Genomic DNA, 15,920 nt, shown 5'->3' on the forward strand with positions numbered 1-15,920 from the left:
CAATTTGGGGGCCAAATCATGATCAAAATGATATTCCGCTTAAAAATCGGTTAATTTTTGATGGAGGTATGAGAGATCAAAAATATTAAAAAAATTTCAAGGGGTAAGTATGGAAAATTGGATAATAGATGGCTTAGTATCGAAAAATTATAAAGTTTTCTAGATGATAAAAATTTAATTGCAGAGTTATTTAAGAGGCCAAATCATAATCAAAATGACATTCCGCTTGAAAATCGGTTCTGTTTTAAACAAGTTATGACTGTATGAGGTTGGTCAATTCTTTGAGCTAGCAACTTTACCATAACCGAACCGGTACAAACGTTTCGGTATTCGGTTCTTGACGAAGAATTTATTTCGGTTTCTGTTTCGATAGTAAAAATGAAACGGTTAGTTTCGATTAACGGTTCCGGTGCTATTCCTTGATTTTAACTATCGAAAAGTCGAAAGCTCCATCCGATAATGTTCTTGCAGCCCTAGCGCAGAGCTGTTTTTTTTGGCGCGCAATCAATGAGATGGAATCGCAAGCTATGGAAGTGGATGAAAATGATCCACAGCAGTAAGTTAATAATGAAATATGCTTACTATTATAATCTAATCAGTCACTGACTGCCAGCTACGTGCGCACACCGGAAGATGTGAGGACAATTGTGAAGCATGCAAAAATGGACGAGCGTCAGCTCACACAACTCACACAGGCTTTGTATTACCCTGGCGCGAATGTTGTTAGTGATAATTTGCGGTTGCTGGAGCTGGACGATCACATGCTGCAGCAAATCCGCACCGGACAGACGCTCCACTTCAAGGGCGGTCTGCATGAGAAAGTTGTGCTCTGCACGGATGAGCGAACCTATGACGTGAAGGCTGCCGAGATCTCCAACAGCATTTTACTGGTGCCCGATTTAAAGTTTGCCGCCGCGACCAGCACCTCACCGCTAAAGAGTCCACGTACGGGTAATGCCAATACATCGCTGGAGCGCAGCCTAAACGACAGTGCCGATGATGATTTGGAGGTGCAACGTACGCTGGAGCAACGCCAGGTGCTAACTATATTCCACGAATACTTTGAATGCCGTGAGATTCGACCACGTTATCGCAAGCTGGGCGAGCTCCTGCAACTGACCCGCTATTCCGGGCCAGAAAACGAATATTGCATTGAGCGCAAGTTGTTGTTTAGCTTCCAGCAACTGTTGGACACGGTTCAGTGCAGTCGGGCCCAGTTTGTCGAAGGATTGCAGCAATATCGAGCCATAGAATTTGATAACCACATACGCATACTGGACTACGAGTACGAATATCGAATTATTAATTTGATGCTCGGTCTGATCAGTGAAAACTCCTGGTCCCTGGATGAGGTGGAGCGTGAGGAAACCATATACGCACTTCAAGGCATTGCTCCAGAGTCGGTTGTGACTGGTTTATTTAATATCTACACAAAGCCAAGTGATCGCTGCCCCAATAAATACAGATATCAAGAGTCGCTCGTTGCACGCATTGTGGCACAGAACATCCTGCAGCCTGGCCTGCGTTTTCGCAACGAGGAATTCATGAACACCTGGCAGGAGGCATTGCCCGAAGGTATGTCCTGTAAGCTGGAATATTTGCGTGGACTTGGCATCTTGGACAGAGAAGGTGCTCAACCGTGCATACGATCTCTGGCCGAGGAGCAGCTGCCCTCCAATATTAACGATCGCATGCGCGCCTTGTTCAAAACAAAACGCAAATGGACGCTGGACGAGATGGAGCCGTACATTGAGTAAGCAAGAGGAGCTGACAATAAATGATTTCCCTTCTAATCTCTGTCTTTTTCCGTTTACAGCTGCTTTACCACGCCCACTCTATCTGTATCCACATTGTTGGCCAAACATGCGCGGTCTCTGACGGAGGGCGGCATAAGATACTTTGTATCTAAACATTAAATCCATTTTTTGTATATATATTTGTACAGTAAACTAGTTTAACATTATGTTTAAGCATTGCGTTTGCGTTTGTTGCGCTGCTTCTTGGCCAGCTTCATGTCCTCGATCGCCGCTTTCATTGCCTCCACAGCACTTTTGCCATTACTCGTGGATATTTCGGAGCCAGCGACAAGTTGTCCTGTGCTGGTGGGATATTTAAAGCTAAAGCCTCTGGGGAAAATGGGCTGAGCTAGAAGTGCACTGAGCTTTCCACGTACAGCGTCCACATGTAAACGATTGCGTCTACGTTCAATGACAAACGGATCCTCATCCTGGTCGCTGCCACTATAAGATGACGAAGTTAGATGCGAAAGTTTATGAAATACATTCACAATACTTACGACCCATCGTTATAGCCATCAATAATCATGTCCATTTCCTCGGCATGCTTCTTCATCCAACCCTCTTCGCTTTGTGTGCGTCGCAATTTCAACTCCTCCTTGTCCAGATCACGTGCCAGATTGACGCGTTCCTTAACAGCGCCCAGGAAACGCTCAGAGATTGGAAACAGCGGCAGATCCTCAGCTGTAATCAACAGAAATTAATTAGACATGTTAAAATACAAATATTTCCCGCACTTACTTCTCTCTAGTGTCTTGTAGAGCTTGACGTAGCTCCTGACCTCGCCAGGTTCCATGAACATGACCGTAATGCCATGTTTATTGGCCCGGGCCGTGCGACCCGAGCGATGTACATAATTCTCACTGGTACGAGGCACTTGGTAGTGTATAACATGCTCCACATTAGGTATGTCCAGGCCACGGGCAGCCACATCTGTGGCTATCAGCAGGCCCATAGGACTATCCCGAAAACGTTCCAGATTCTTCAGCCGTTGCTTTTGTATCATGTTGGCGTGCAGCGGCAAGGGATTACAGTCCAGCAAACCGAAGAGCGTAGCCAGACGCTTAACGCAATCAATGGAGTTGCAGAAGACAATGGTGCGACCTGGATGACGCTGCACAAAGTAGTACAGATAGTAATCCTTCTCATCAATGGCACAGAGTAGGCGACTTTCGGTCAGAGTATGCGATGTTTCTAATTAAAGATTCCAGCATTATGACAATCTTCTTGAAAGAGCAATGTTTTACTTACGTTGACTGCTGGTTATGTCCACAATCTTTGGCTGCGATATGCCCAACTCTTCGATGAGACTCTCAATCTTCTGATCCACCGTTTGCTTGGTAAACTTTGGACGCTTACCCACATTTCGTTCTATAAAAATAAACAGATTAACGGATATAGAATGATCCTTTTTTCTAATCCTATAAACTTACTTTGCATATGCTCAGGGAGATCGTGAACCAGTGTCAATGTGGCGGAGAAGACAAAGTTCTGGCGCAGCTTCTTGCGATCTTCGTCTGCATTGAGCACCTTGAGCAGACTGCGCAACTCCTCAAAGTGCCCCTTCTCCACCATGCGATCGGTTTCGTCAATGCACAGGAAACTGACGTTCTCAATTTTGTTCAGATGCTGGTTGCCCTGCACGAACAGCTCCCAGAGGCGGCCGGGTGTGGCGACCACAATCTCGGGACACTGACGCAGCACACGCTCCTGTTTGGCTACCGATAAGCCACCAAAGATAGCTGCCACACGAATGTCTGTGTATTTGGCTGCCGCAACCAGATGATTCTTAACCTGAACAGCCAATTCACGGGTTGGTGTCAACACCAGAGCGTAGAGTGGACGCCGCTTGCTCAGACTATTCTCCTCGGCATCGCTATCATCATCACTAGCACCAGGTACATAATCCAGCTCCTCTGGCGGTGGAGTCAGCTCGTGATTATCTTTAGTCGGCGGTGCTTCTGTCAGCTGCTTATCACCTTTGACCTTTGGTGCCTTGCGTATGCTGGAGCCGTCATTGCGTTGCTTCAGTTCCATGATGCCGGACAGTATGGGAATGCCAAAGGCAAGAGTTTTACCGCTGCCAGTTTCAGCTGCACCGAGTATATCCTTCTTGCCATGGATGGCAGCAGGCAGCGTCATGGCCTGAATTTGCGTGGGCTCCTGAAAGTTTTGTTCAGCCAAGGCGCGCATAATAGGCGAAGGGACGCCCAGACCCTGCCACCTGGTCATGTCCAGCTCGCTGCTTGCCACCAGTTGTGGCACCTGTTCATCATCATCATCTGTCGACTCCTTAGCCTCAGCCTCCATCTCATCATTATTATCGTCGCTGTCTGGTGGAGGTGGACGCAGTAGCGCAAACCGATCCGACGCATAGCCATCATTGGGTGTGAATTTCGTCTTGGCATCTGTTTTGGGTTTTACCTTCTGTTTACGCTGTTCCTTGCGCTTTTCACGCTTCTCTCGCTGCTTCAGTAGTCGCTGCGCATGACGTTCAGCCAATTTCGCTTTCTTGCTCGCTTTTCCTTTTCTATTCCCATTGCCATTCTCCGCATCGCTATCGCTTTCCTCCTCATCACTAGAAGAGGAATCCGATTCAATTTCGTTCTCTACTTGTTTATTCCACCTGCCTTTGGTGTTTATTCTCGTCTCACTTTGCTTTAGTGTTGATTTAACCATTGTCGGATCGTACTCCTTGAGCACTTCCAGGCCAATCATTCCTTCGTAACCGCTAAAATCATCGGATATCACGTGGCCTTTAAGCTTAACCTTCTGCCAGCTTTTTGATTTAACAGCTGGAGGGTCGGCATTACCTTTGGACTGTTTTTGCTTTACAGTTGGTGATTTCTTGACTTTTGTGGTCACCATTTTAAATTAAAATAATTATGTTCGCTTAAATCTGTTGCCGTCGTCCGCGTGTTGCGTTTGTTGATATTCTACTGTACAGGGTCGTTATGAATTGGTGTTGCAAAAGTTGACATGGGTTGAATAGTGTTGCATAACAGATATAAATTGGGCGAATAAATTTAAAAACAATAGATTAATTCTTTGTACCACTTCTTTTTTACACATTGGTGGTAATTTAACAAACAAAAGTAGATATATTTCTAGGGTTAATTATACAAAATGAATAAAGGTTGGTAGCTGTAATGAAAAATTACCTAATAAAAATAAATATTATTTTAATAACCAATAAAACGTAATTAATGGCCAAAATAGTTAACAAGGGATAAGTTGTTCGATATTCCATATTTTTATTTGAAATATCGGACAAATATTTAAATTACATAACAACTTCAAGAATTATAGAAACATGAATTTAATTTTTATTTAAAATATTATGGAATACAATTGTGATCAGCATTGGCTTAGCACTAAAAACGCTTCAGGAATTCCTCAGCACAGGTGCGTGCTCGTGCATTTACTGCTAGCTTCATTTCGCTGATTTCTTTGTCGATTTCTTCCATGAAACTGATAACGAAGTCAACCAATTTGTGTTTGTACATTTGCTCCGTGTGGAAATTTGTTATCAGAAAACTAATATCGTATCCCTCAATCGGCTTGCGCCTCAGTATTATAAATGATTCGGCGCGTCGCATCATGAAGCGTGTAAATTTGTGGCACAAAATGCGTTCAATTTCATCTGCCTGTTTCACTGCAATACTAACTCGCACCGAATTTATCGACGGCTCAATAAGCACCTTCTCCCTCTCATTGCGGGACACAACAATGGGCGTGAGCACCAGCTCTTTGCTGGAGCAAATTTCCACCTCGGGCTTGTTGTGGCGTTCAACAACTTGCGATGGAAAATCCTGCAGACACATTGCTGCGGTCAGCGAATGGCGAACAGCGGTTAAATATGGCTTTAGGGTGGCAGCCATTGTTTATTACAAGTCTTTATACTCTATTCTTAATTTTGTTATGTGGTTCAATCACTTTTTTCTTTTATTATGAATCACGATAAAAAATAGAAGTGTTGATGTGCCAACAGTGTTGCCAGCTTTTCGGATTAGAGAACAGGGCTGCTCTCCAAAAACGATGTGGTAGCCTTGAATCCCAGAGCAAACCGATAGTTTGAACGGATGGCAACTTTTCTTTTAAATAAAAGTGCGATATAAAATTTCCGAAATGTATCTTTTTATGTATCAGTCCAGTATTCAGTTCCCATTTGAATTGTGCGCTATTTACAAACAGATACTTCCTATCGAGGGTCAATAATACTCGGTACATAGAAATAAATACTAGACATTGAGGCAAATAAAATACTACATTTTCGGCCATGTCCGATAAAATGTTTGGAATGTTGTTAGATGCGACTTATCGGCCAACTTCTTAGTGTATCGGCCATCACAAGTTTCATAAAAAAAAAATATAACAAGAAATTGGTATCCTAAATGACGCGGTAATTGTTGCTAATATAGCCTACCAGGAAAGCAGCAAGATGTGGAACGGCAACACGTTGCTCCTGCTCCTGGTGGCAGCTGCACAAACATCGCCGAACGGCAGCAGCAGTGAACATGTTCCTCCTCTACCTCTAAATATAAGCAAAAACACAACCACATCTACATCCACAACAAATGAAACCACAACTAGCAATATTAACAAAGTGCCTACGTTCATCACAACTGGCTCTGCTGTCAGCTATATGCCGCTCCAGCAGACACCAGCGAGTATTTTCTTTGTCAACTACAATCAGCAGAATGTAGTGCAACTGAGGAGCAATGTGGAGAGCAATCTGCACAGTATACGTAAATTTGAGATGCTTGTGGCGAAGATACAGGTGAGCTGATGCTGATGCACCGAATGTGTTCTCTCTTACCTCTTACCATCAATTCTATTGCCTGCAGGAAATCTTTGACTCCATACACTTTGCAAGCTCTCTGGCCACGCGGCTATCCGCTGGCAATGTAAATGAAAGCGTGCAGCAGGATCTGCAAGCGTTTAGTCAGCGTTTGGGACGCAAATTGCAAAGAGCCACTCATGTGGTATTGGAACTGCGTGATTTATTGCGTTTCAATCTGAGCAAAGTGCTTGTTCAGCAGCACAGCTACGACGACGACGGGGACGATGAGCTGGAAAACGAATTTGACTTTGAGGCGGAGGATGTGGATAGCAGTAGAGCGTCCGCCAGTAAGGAGCATATGCATCTCTATTTAAATACACAAGTCGCGAATTGCCAGTCAGACTACGAGAACAATGTGGATGCAGCTTCCTCGGCCACTGTGCATTACAACAAACAGCAGATACAAATCCTTAATTATCTCAAGTCAGATGAAACATCCCGTGTCACATTCCTAAACGAGAACAATGGACGATCGCGTGATGCTAATGCTTATATAGCGGATCAACTGAATCTGTTGAGGCAACGTCTGAGCAAAAGCCAAAGTGACATCGAACCCAACAGCAGCGTCAATAACAAACCAAGCAGCAGCGTCAGTCATTTTAAGCATATCTATTTCCTATCCAACAGCGATGGAGCTCCAACTAGTGCACACTTTCGACAGCTTTATGTTTCGGCCATTAAACACAAGTTTGTGATGCTTCTCATCGATATTGGTTCAGCGATGAATGCGGAGCTCTTTGAGATAACCAAGAACTTTGGTAAGTGTACTAGATATATACTATATATAGGTCAAAACATTGCATTTACCACTTTTTAAATAAATATTTACACTTTTCAGTTCAGGAGCTGCTTATGCTACTGGAGGACACCGATTATGTATCGTTAGTGACAGTTTCCAATGAGGCTGACTTTATGTCTTTGGATGCATTTCCCGCAGATGCTGCACACGGCATTTATAGCGCCACTCGTGCTCATAAGGACGAGATACTTAACTATGTGAATAATCTGAGCTTTGCACGTGCATTGACCAATCATACGTTGGGCTTTGAGTACGCCTTTCAGATGCTGCATCGCCTTCAGGAATCGCAGCTTATAAACACTTCAGAGCAGCCCATTGAGTTTGTTTATGTAACACGCGGATTACTCACAAATCTATCGGATGCTATGTATGTGCTAGGTGTTTTGGCTGAGGGACAGAGTCGTCTGTCGTCGCCGGTTATCATTAACACCTGTGCCGTAGTGCTGGACGAGAAGCGTATCATGTATGAAAAGCAATTCCTAAGCGATGTCGCAACACAGAACTATACAAAGTTTGACATCGATGTGAGATCTTGGCTACCGGCTGGGCAGGAGGAGCAGTTGGCTGGACGCTTCTTTGTGCTCAACAAGATGCATGCTGAAACAATACCTCGGGCCAGCAGTCGTGTCTTTGGTCAGCTCTTTACCGAGCGTTTTCTCACGGACACACTGCAGGTGCATCAGCCCGTTGTGGATGCAGAGAGCGGGGGTAAGCTTGTGGCATGCAACTTGCTGCTTGTTTTAATAAAATAAATGTATACGACGGCAGTCGTATATATCTTTAAATTTTTATATAAAAATTTAATAGAATTGCTATGGTTTTTTATGGACATTTGTTTAATAACTATCTGTATCTTTGCAGACGTGCTCGTTTCCATTACACACACAGTGCCGCCTTACGGTGTGGTGGGCGTCAATTTGTACTTGGCTGATTTGCTGGAGGATCTGTTGAACTATCCGAGTGCTTCGTCTGCGGCCAAGCAGGGTTTTAGTTACGCTTTTCTCTTGGATCGCAGCAGCGGAAACACCTTGGCTCATCCGGCTTTTCCACGGCCTCTTATCCAGCGTGAAACTGCATATCCGGTAAATATCGCTTACCTGGAAAATGCGACAGATTTTGCCAGCATTCGTCATCGCTTGCTGCATGAGGAGCGTGGAAATGCCACAACTGCCGTCTATCTTGGCCGTCAACAGCTGCAGCGCACCTATCACTGGCAATCCGTACTGGGCTTCTATGTGCTGTGCCTGGTGAGCAGCTCTAGCATCAGCGGCAGTGCCGCACACAATGCCTCCGCCCAACAGCAGCGCTATAATCTAATGGATCCCGTGAGCAACTATGAGCCAGGGTATTATGGCGAAGGCATGGATCTATTATATCATCGTTTGGATCTGATGCAGAGTGGCGGCAGCGGAGCGCCTACAGTGTGTCGCTACTTCAGGCAGCTAGCCACAATGGGTGAGTTAATGAATTTAACATTCTTTATTGAATGACAGTTTTCTTTGTTTTCAATTAACTCTTCTAATTGTTTATCTCTTTTTAGATGCTCCCACGCTATTCCTCAGTGCTGCAGCCTTTGAGTCGCCCTTTGCCTTTCTGCATAACAATCGGCCGGAGTCGGATGCCATTATGGGTTATCTACGCGGTCCCAGTGGCGTGTTGGCTAATCCCGGCCTGCGTCCACGCGTTCCACACGAGGTGGGCGTCTTGTATCAGGCAATGCTGCAGTTGCGACGACGTCATCAGGATGCAAGTGGACCGTTGCGTGGTCACATCATTAGACGCTATATAGCCAGTGTTAGTGGCGTGTTGCAAATGTATCCAGGCTGTCTGTTGAGCAACAGTTACGATGCCACACGACGTCCCTGGTTCCGACAGGCGATGGCACAGCCGGGCAGGATTGTGAGCACGGCGCCGTATTTGGACGCGGGAGGAGCTGGTTATATTGTCACCATAGCGCACACAATTTTCGAGGGAAAAGCGCATGCATTGCACTCGGCGCAGCAGGATCGTCCAGTGGCTGTGGTCGCTCTTGATGTCCCCTACGCCTTTTACTATCGACTCATATTGGACAGTACTCCGTTGTGCCAGCTGCCGCACATGAAGTGCCTGCTGTTTGATCACGAAGGCTATTTGTTGGCCCATCCCAGCATGATGCAAGTGTCCACGCCCACACGCAATCAACGCCGGCCGCATGAGCATTTGACTCACAAGGAATCGTATCTGGCCAACGATATGCTGAATCATGGTCAATTGGTGCGTAAACTTGGCTGTGCCAGCTACCAGAATCGCACCCTGCAACGCTACTACGCCTTCAACACCTCATTGTCCAGTATCTTGAGCAATGTAGTGCATGGAGAGCGCACCAAGTATGCGATTGCCTTGATACGGGGCAGCAATCTGTTTGCCGCCGTGCTCAACTCCAGCTGCGATGGCGGTGCCTTCTGTCCCTGCAGCACCATCGATCGCGTTTGCCTCAACTGCAAGCGCATGGATCAGACGGACTGCGAGTGTCCCTGCGAGTGCCCCATGTTGTCGAACGTTGCTGCCAGCGATGCGGATAACTATGCCAACTACACGCAACAGTTTCCCTATTGCTCTCCACCCAGCGAGCATTTCCTGGCGCTTCCTCCGACCAGTCAGCTGTTGAGTGTGCTGCCAAGCTGTATCATTGCCGGTGGCGGTGGCAGTGGCAGCTGTGAGACGCATGCCACACAGCGGGAATGCCTTGGGATGATGGGCTGCGAGTGGTGCCAACAGGATGTGGAGGGCAATAGCTTTGGTGCTGCCTTCTGCTCGACCCAGGCGGGATGTTTCAATGGTGTGCTGGCATCATTGACGCCCTACGGCGAATTGGACGAATTGGAAATGCTGGCCGCGCATAATCCACAGCGGGAGCAGCATGCCTACTCCGCCTTTGGACCACTCGGTGGCGCTATCGTTGTGCTGGCCATGGTCATTGGCTTTGCCATTTATTGCTATCGCCACAATTTGGACAATCAGGCGCAGGAACAGTTCTATGTGGATTCGGTGCAGGAGGAGAACTATGGTCTGCCATTGTCACGTTTCAATTTTGATGATTGCCAGGCGCATGATGAGCCGCCAATGGGAGGATATGATCACACCGCTGCCCAGCGTCAGCTTATGCATGCGGCGGATATATCTCCATACCACATGTCCAGCGGGAGCAGCTATTATCGTAGGCCACCGAATGGCGAGTCGGATCATGGCTATAGCACGATGACTCCCCATGAGGATAGCTCCGATCAGCAATGCTTTACGCTGGCGGAACCACTTTTGCTGCACGACAAGCGGCACAGCAAATCGGACACCATGTCCATATCCACATCCATATCGAGTCCCACGAATCGACAACAAACCAATACGCATCCGTATTTAAGCAATCCCCCCGTGTCCAAAACAGAGCGCTACAAGCAACAGCAGCAAGCGACACCATCGCCATGTCGTGGTCCAGGTGCAGGTGCAGTTTATGGACAGACTACGCTGCCTCTGGATGCTGAGGAGCCACGTTCTCACTACATCCTGGCGCCGGTGACTGTTCACAGGCATATGGAAACCGCCGAGTCGTAGTCCCAGTTAGTTTGTTAAGTTTCCTTATCCTTAAGACGTCCGCTTGTTTGCCAATTTGTGTATTTTGTACTAGAATTCATGCGGGTGGTTCAACTGCCCCCCCCATTGCATTGGTTTGGGCAGCATTGTATTTTCACAGTGCATGTCAAACCTTTAAGCATTCAAACAATTCACACGTACACAACAAAATGCCAGCCAATATTTAATATTTAAGTCGTTTATATCGTTAATTACTCTGCCATTTTATTATTCGTCGTACACACAGTTTATTGTGTACTGTAATTTATTAGAAAAACAAAAAGTATTATTATTATGCAGATACTTCCAATATTTTTAGCATTTATCGACTATTTGTTAAGCACGAAAACAACTAATTGTACTTATTATCAAGTAACATTATGACACGAAACAACAGTATACTTTTTTGGTAATAGCTATTAAGTCAATACAGTTACTAACTTTCGATTTTAGTAAAATAAAGCATAACTTGTACTATGTTTCCAATAAAATGTTTAATCAAATTGAAATTGTGCTCGACCTTGATCCCGAGCAAATGATCAGCTTTTCCTTCGATCAGCTGTCGACGCGTTAATGAATTTATTTTTACACTAGTTAAAAAAAAATAGATGTCGCTCTGTTCAGAATTCTCAGCAGACATTGTGCAAAAATGTTGCGTATTTATAAATATAAATAAACATAGAGGGTTGTCAGCTTGTGTAGAATGGAAATGGAATAGATTTTTATCATTTAACTTTCTCCCTTCTTTAAATAAATTTCTAGTTGATTGTAAATAACATAACATATTTATGTTTTTCTTTTGTTACTTAAACTTAATTTTCAAAAACTTTTTACCAAACAAAATTAATTATTAAAAATTTATTTAATATGATTCAAGACGCTGAAGAAATTGATTCATATTTTTAAGCTCTTTGCACAGACTTAATTTTAAATATAAAACATTTCATATAATCAATAATAATTTACTTAACCGATTCGCATTCGTTGCATTTCCGTTTATAACCGATACACTGCATGCAGTCGACAACCCTGAACAGAACTTTTTGCTCTATCTCTCGTCTTGTAGTTGCTACCGTTGCATTTGGTTTTCTGGTTTGGTGTACGACGAACGTTGTTGTTTGGGTTCCACTTTCTGCCCAAGAACGTCAAATTTTTACTTCAGCTACTTCTCGGCTATCTGCACTGTCTCCCGCATATTCTTCCTCGCACTTTGAAGTGAGTGTTATTATAGCTTTGGCTTCTTTTCAAGAAAAATAAAAGCAAATAATCTATCTGTTTTTGAAATCTTTTGGATAATGTTCAAATTATGTTGTGCACACAAAACTATTACGTAATGCATTTAAAAGATATAATACGAAAAATGAAAACAGACAATAGTTATGTAAAAAATCATGGGATGTGAACAATTATTGGCAAGATCAATGCCAGTTGGCAGCTGTGAACAACATTGAACGGTTAACGGTTAAACAAATTTTTAAATACTTTTTTTTATATATATTTTTTTTTTAATAATTTATGCACTACCTGTTAGTTTGTGAAGTTGTTCTTAGATGCATTATTGAAATATTAGAATCAATTTCGATTACATCATGAACTGTTAACCTCAACCTCAACCTAAACCTTGTTTTTTGTATATTCCACAGCATCCTCTCTAGACATCATGTTCAAATCTCTGTTCGAGGCCGCGCAGAACTCAACGTTCAAGTCGCCATTCACCAGCGCTAACTGCCAGGCTGCAACGCCCGCCCCCACAACTCCCCTCCTGCCCTCCGCTGTTGGTGATGGAGCATCTCGTCAGTTGACCCCGAATCACAATTTCGCTGCCGCTGCAGTTGCCCAGGGTGGTAAGTTGGAATCGCAGGATTACAGTATAGATCGCTACATACAAGCAAATTGTCCAAATTGGGAGCAAATTAAAAAAAATCTAGTATTATATGAAACCATTTAATTTAATAATCATAATTTGAGTGAAATAATTAATTTGTTTTTTTAAGTTTAAAATTTTACTATTTGATTTCCTTTCTATTTCTTACAGATTCCTGCGAGTTTGGCTCCAATCACTACTTTGTGCTATGTGGCTTGGGTGGTATTATCTCCTGTGGTACTACGCACACCATGGTGGTGCCTCTGGATTTGGTCAAGTGCCGTCTGCAGGTGGATCCCGCCAAGTACAAGAGTGTGGTGAATGGCTTCCGCGTCAGTTTGGCCGAGGAGGGTGTCAGGGGTCTGGCCAAGGGCTGGGCGCCCACTTTTATCGGCTACTCCATGCAGGGTCTGTGCAAATTCGGTCTCTATGAAGTCTTCAAAGTCATGTACACCGATTTCATTGGCGAGGAGAACGCCTTCCTTTATAGAACCGGTCTCTATCTGGCCGCTTCGGCCTCGGCCGAATTCTTTGCCGACATTGCGCTGGCGCCCATGGAGGCGGCCAAGGTCAAGATTCAGACAACTCCCGGATTTGCTAAAACACTGCGTGAGGCGTTGCCCAAGATGACCGCACAGGAGGGCATTTCCGCCTTCTACAAGGGTCTTGTGCCCCTTTGGATGCGACAGATTCCATACACCATGATGAAGTTTGCCTGCTTCGAGCGCACACTGGAGCTGCTGTACAAGTATGTGGTGCCCAAGCCACGTGCCGATTGCAGCAAGGGTGAACAACTGATTGTCACCTTTGCCGCCGGTTACATTGCTGGTGTCTTCTGTGCCATTGTTTCCCATCCCGCTGATACCGTCGTATCCAAGCTGAACCAGGCCAAGGGCGCCAGCGCCCTTGATGTTGCCAAACAATTGGGCTGGGCTGGTGAGTATATTCCCCTAACAATCCATTGTTCTTCATTGTTTAACATTAAATATTATTTTTTCTTTGCAGGCCTGTGGGGAGGTCTGATGCCTAGGATTGTCATGATTGGCACACTGACTGCTGCCCAATGGTTCATCTACGATGCCGTGAAGGTCTTCCTGCGCATGCCACGCCCACCACCACCAGAGATGCCCGAGTCTCTGAAGAAGAAGTTGGGCGTGACTGGTGCGCAGTAATCAGGAGCATAGAAGTTAACCGGTTTAAATTTAGTCCAAACAGAATATTGAACGAATTAACACAAATTGTATAGAAAACAAGATAAATAAAAACACATTAATATAAAAAACACATAATATTTACTTAATGTATTCAAATTAATTAAATTCCCTAGGTTTAGTCTAAAAAATTAATAAAATTATACAATTCATATTTATATGCAGCAAAAACTATAATTTAAAAAGCCGCGCTAAAGGTATGTATGTATGTGTGTGTATTCGTATTGAGCTTTAAACACAGGGCTGCTTGTAATATTGTGAGCTGGTCACCCTAAAAGTCAGCTGTTGTCTGCTGCGCATTTAAAAATAACTGACAACACAAATTATCAAACAAGAAACTATGAAAAAGGAAACAACATTAGTTAATGAAATGTCTACTTTGCTTTTATTTTACAGTAAGTATTAATCATTATGTAAATTTCCTTTTTTTTCTACAGTAAGTATTAATCATAATGTAGCAAGAAATAAGACTTTGTTAATAATTAATTTATCAAATGCAGCGTAGTATAACAATTCATATGTCGCCACCTGCTGTTTGATATATTTTAAAAGACCCTGATCGGACACGTGGAGTATTATATAGCTAAAATTATCTTTTAATCAAGGTTTGCTTTGCTGGAATTCTAAAATCATTAATAAGCTTAATTAATTATAGTGTTACTTGAACTTGATATTCGGAACTTTGCTCACAATTTAAGTTAAGTGTTGGCTAGTAATTGTTAGGCGGTCAACATAACTGTGCAGTGGGCGGAGCAGTTGAAAATGTTGATCCCTTGCCAATAATTTGCTCATCCGTTGTCAAGGTCACGCAACATGCAAATGGTTTTGTTTTATTTTTGATGGAATACGTGACTATTGGGCTCGAGATGCAACCGAGATGCGGCCTATGTGTGTCAGACGAGGGAGGTGGGAAGTTTCAAACGTGCCGGGCATTTTAAATATTTAACGAATATAATGCTAAATTTGATATAAAAATGCGTAAGTTTCAAATTTTGGATTGCAGTATTTAATGCAACTTTGACAAATCATAATGCTGTTAAAGGTGCGTTGTATAAAAAGGGATTCGAGATTTTATTTACAGTTTACTTCTCAATAGGTTTATCTACTGATCGTCACAGTTGTGGCTATCCAGGCTGAGCGTCCGGCGAGAGCTCCCTACGCTGCTTCTGGCTGGCGCCCAGAGGTGCCATTTAATCTACCTGGCGAGTATCTGCCACCACTTGGTTCCAGCATAGAGATCAGCAAGGAGCGAGTCGAACACGCGGGCACTTTTAATGCACCGCAGCCAAACTCGAATTTCTTACCACCTCAATTCGATGTGCCACAACAGGAGCAGCAGGAACAGCCTTTGCCAAGTGCGAATCAAGCAGAGACCGTTAACAGTGATCGGCAGCAAAAGCCGGCATCTCAATATGGAGCTCCAGCTGATGGTGGCTTTAGGATAATCTATCCCGATGAAGATGACTCGGCTTCCTTGACTCAGCCACAGTCAAACATTAAAGAAGGTCGATACTATATCGTATCTCCAGATAATAAACTACAGCGAGTTATTTATCGCACGGTAGATGCAAAAGGCGATGACTTTACGGCACTGCTCAAATATTCATCGGTGGGCGAGTTACAGGATCCGGTTTATAAATATAATTCTCAGGGACAATTGGAGCGTGTGCTGAAGTAAATATTTGAATATTTACACATGAATTTGGTAAATGAATTCACAACTCCAAATATTATAAAAAAAGTGGAATTTATTTGATTAAATGCAAAATTTCTTAAACCAGTGATCCAAGCTTTCTCAAAA

At 43.9% G+C, this 15,920-nt stretch overlaps 6 protein-coding genes across 6 annotated transcripts; 4 read left to right on the plus strand and 2 right to left on the minus strand.

Annotated features, from left to right (window-relative positions):
* Positions 1–479: 479 nt before the first annotated feature.
* LOC117784469 (sister chromatid cohesion protein DCC1) lies at positions 480–1,961 on the plus strand. Its single transcript, XM_034622216.1, has 3 exons — positions 480–556; positions 614–1,753; positions 1,817–1,961. The coding sequence occupies exons 1-3, from the start codon at positions 513–515 to the stop codon at positions 1,914–1,916; spliced, it is 1,284 nt and encodes a 427-aa protein (XP_034478107.1). The 5' UTR covers positions 480–512; the 3' UTR covers positions 1,917–1,961.
* On the minus strand, positions 1,918–4,738 carry LOC117784468 (ATP-dependent RNA helicase DDX24). Its single transcript, XM_034622215.1, has 5 exons — positions 3,230–4,738; positions 3,048–3,167; positions 2,538–2,990; positions 2,297–2,480; positions 1,918–2,240 (listed from the first exon to the last, which is right to left on the minus strand). Exons 1-5 carry the CDS (start codon positions 4,662–4,664, stop codon positions 1,967–1,969), a joined length of 2,466 nt encoding a protein of 821 aa, XP_034478106.1. The 5' UTR covers positions 4,665–4,738; the 3' UTR covers positions 1,918–1,966.
* Positions 4,739–5,099: 361 nt separating this feature from the next.
* LOC117783485 (actin-related protein 2/3 complex subunit 4) lies at positions 5,100–5,797 on the minus strand. The gene has a single exon (XM_034620896.1). The coding sequence runs from the start codon at positions 5,675–5,677 to the stop codon at positions 5,171–5,173; it is 507 nt and encodes a 168-aa protein (XP_034476787.1). The 5' UTR covers positions 5,678–5,797; the 3' UTR covers positions 5,100–5,170.
* A 246-nt stretch (positions 5,798–6,043) lies between these two features.
* LOC117784954 (VWFA and cache domain-containing protein CG16868) lies at positions 6,044–11,553 on the plus strand. Its single transcript, XM_034622811.1, has 5 exons — positions 6,044–6,576; positions 6,644–7,397; positions 7,478–8,146; positions 8,300–8,893; positions 8,979–11,553. Exons 1-5 carry the CDS (start codon positions 6,238–6,240, stop codon positions 11,024–11,026), a joined length of 4,404 nt encoding a protein of 1,467 aa, XP_034478702.1. The 5' UTR covers positions 6,044–6,237; the 3' UTR covers positions 11,027–11,553.
* Positions 11,554–12,126: 573 nt separating this feature from the next.
* On the plus strand, positions 12,127–14,192 carry LOC117784496 (phosphate carrier protein, mitochondrial). The gene is made up of 4 exons (XM_034622247.1): positions 12,127–12,259; positions 12,688–12,888; positions 13,080–13,844; positions 13,914–14,192. The coding sequence occupies exons 2-4, from the start codon at positions 12,705–12,707 to the stop codon at positions 14,078–14,080; spliced, it is 1,116 nt and encodes a 371-aa protein (XP_034478138.1). The 5' UTR covers positions 12,127–12,259; positions 12,688–12,704; the 3' UTR covers positions 14,081–14,192.
* A 957-nt stretch (positions 14,193–15,149) lies between these two features.
* Positions 15,150–15,903, plus strand: LOC117782782. The gene is made up of 2 exons (XM_034619816.1): positions 15,150–15,161; positions 15,216–15,903. The coding sequence occupies exons 1-2, from the start codon at positions 15,150–15,152 to the stop codon at positions 15,795–15,797; spliced, it is 594 nt and encodes a 197-aa protein (XP_034475707.1). The 3' UTR covers positions 15,798–15,903.
* Positions 15,904–15,920: the final 17 nt, after the last annotated feature.

Source organism: Drosophila innubila (assembly GCF_004354385.1).
Source record: "Drosophila innubila isolate TH190305 chromosome 2R unlocalized genomic scaffold, UK_Dinn_1.0 1_C_2R, whole genome shotgun sequence".
NCBI classification, from domain to species: domain Eukaryota; kingdom Metazoa; phylum Arthropoda; class Insecta; order Diptera; family Drosophilidae; genus Drosophila; species Drosophila innubila.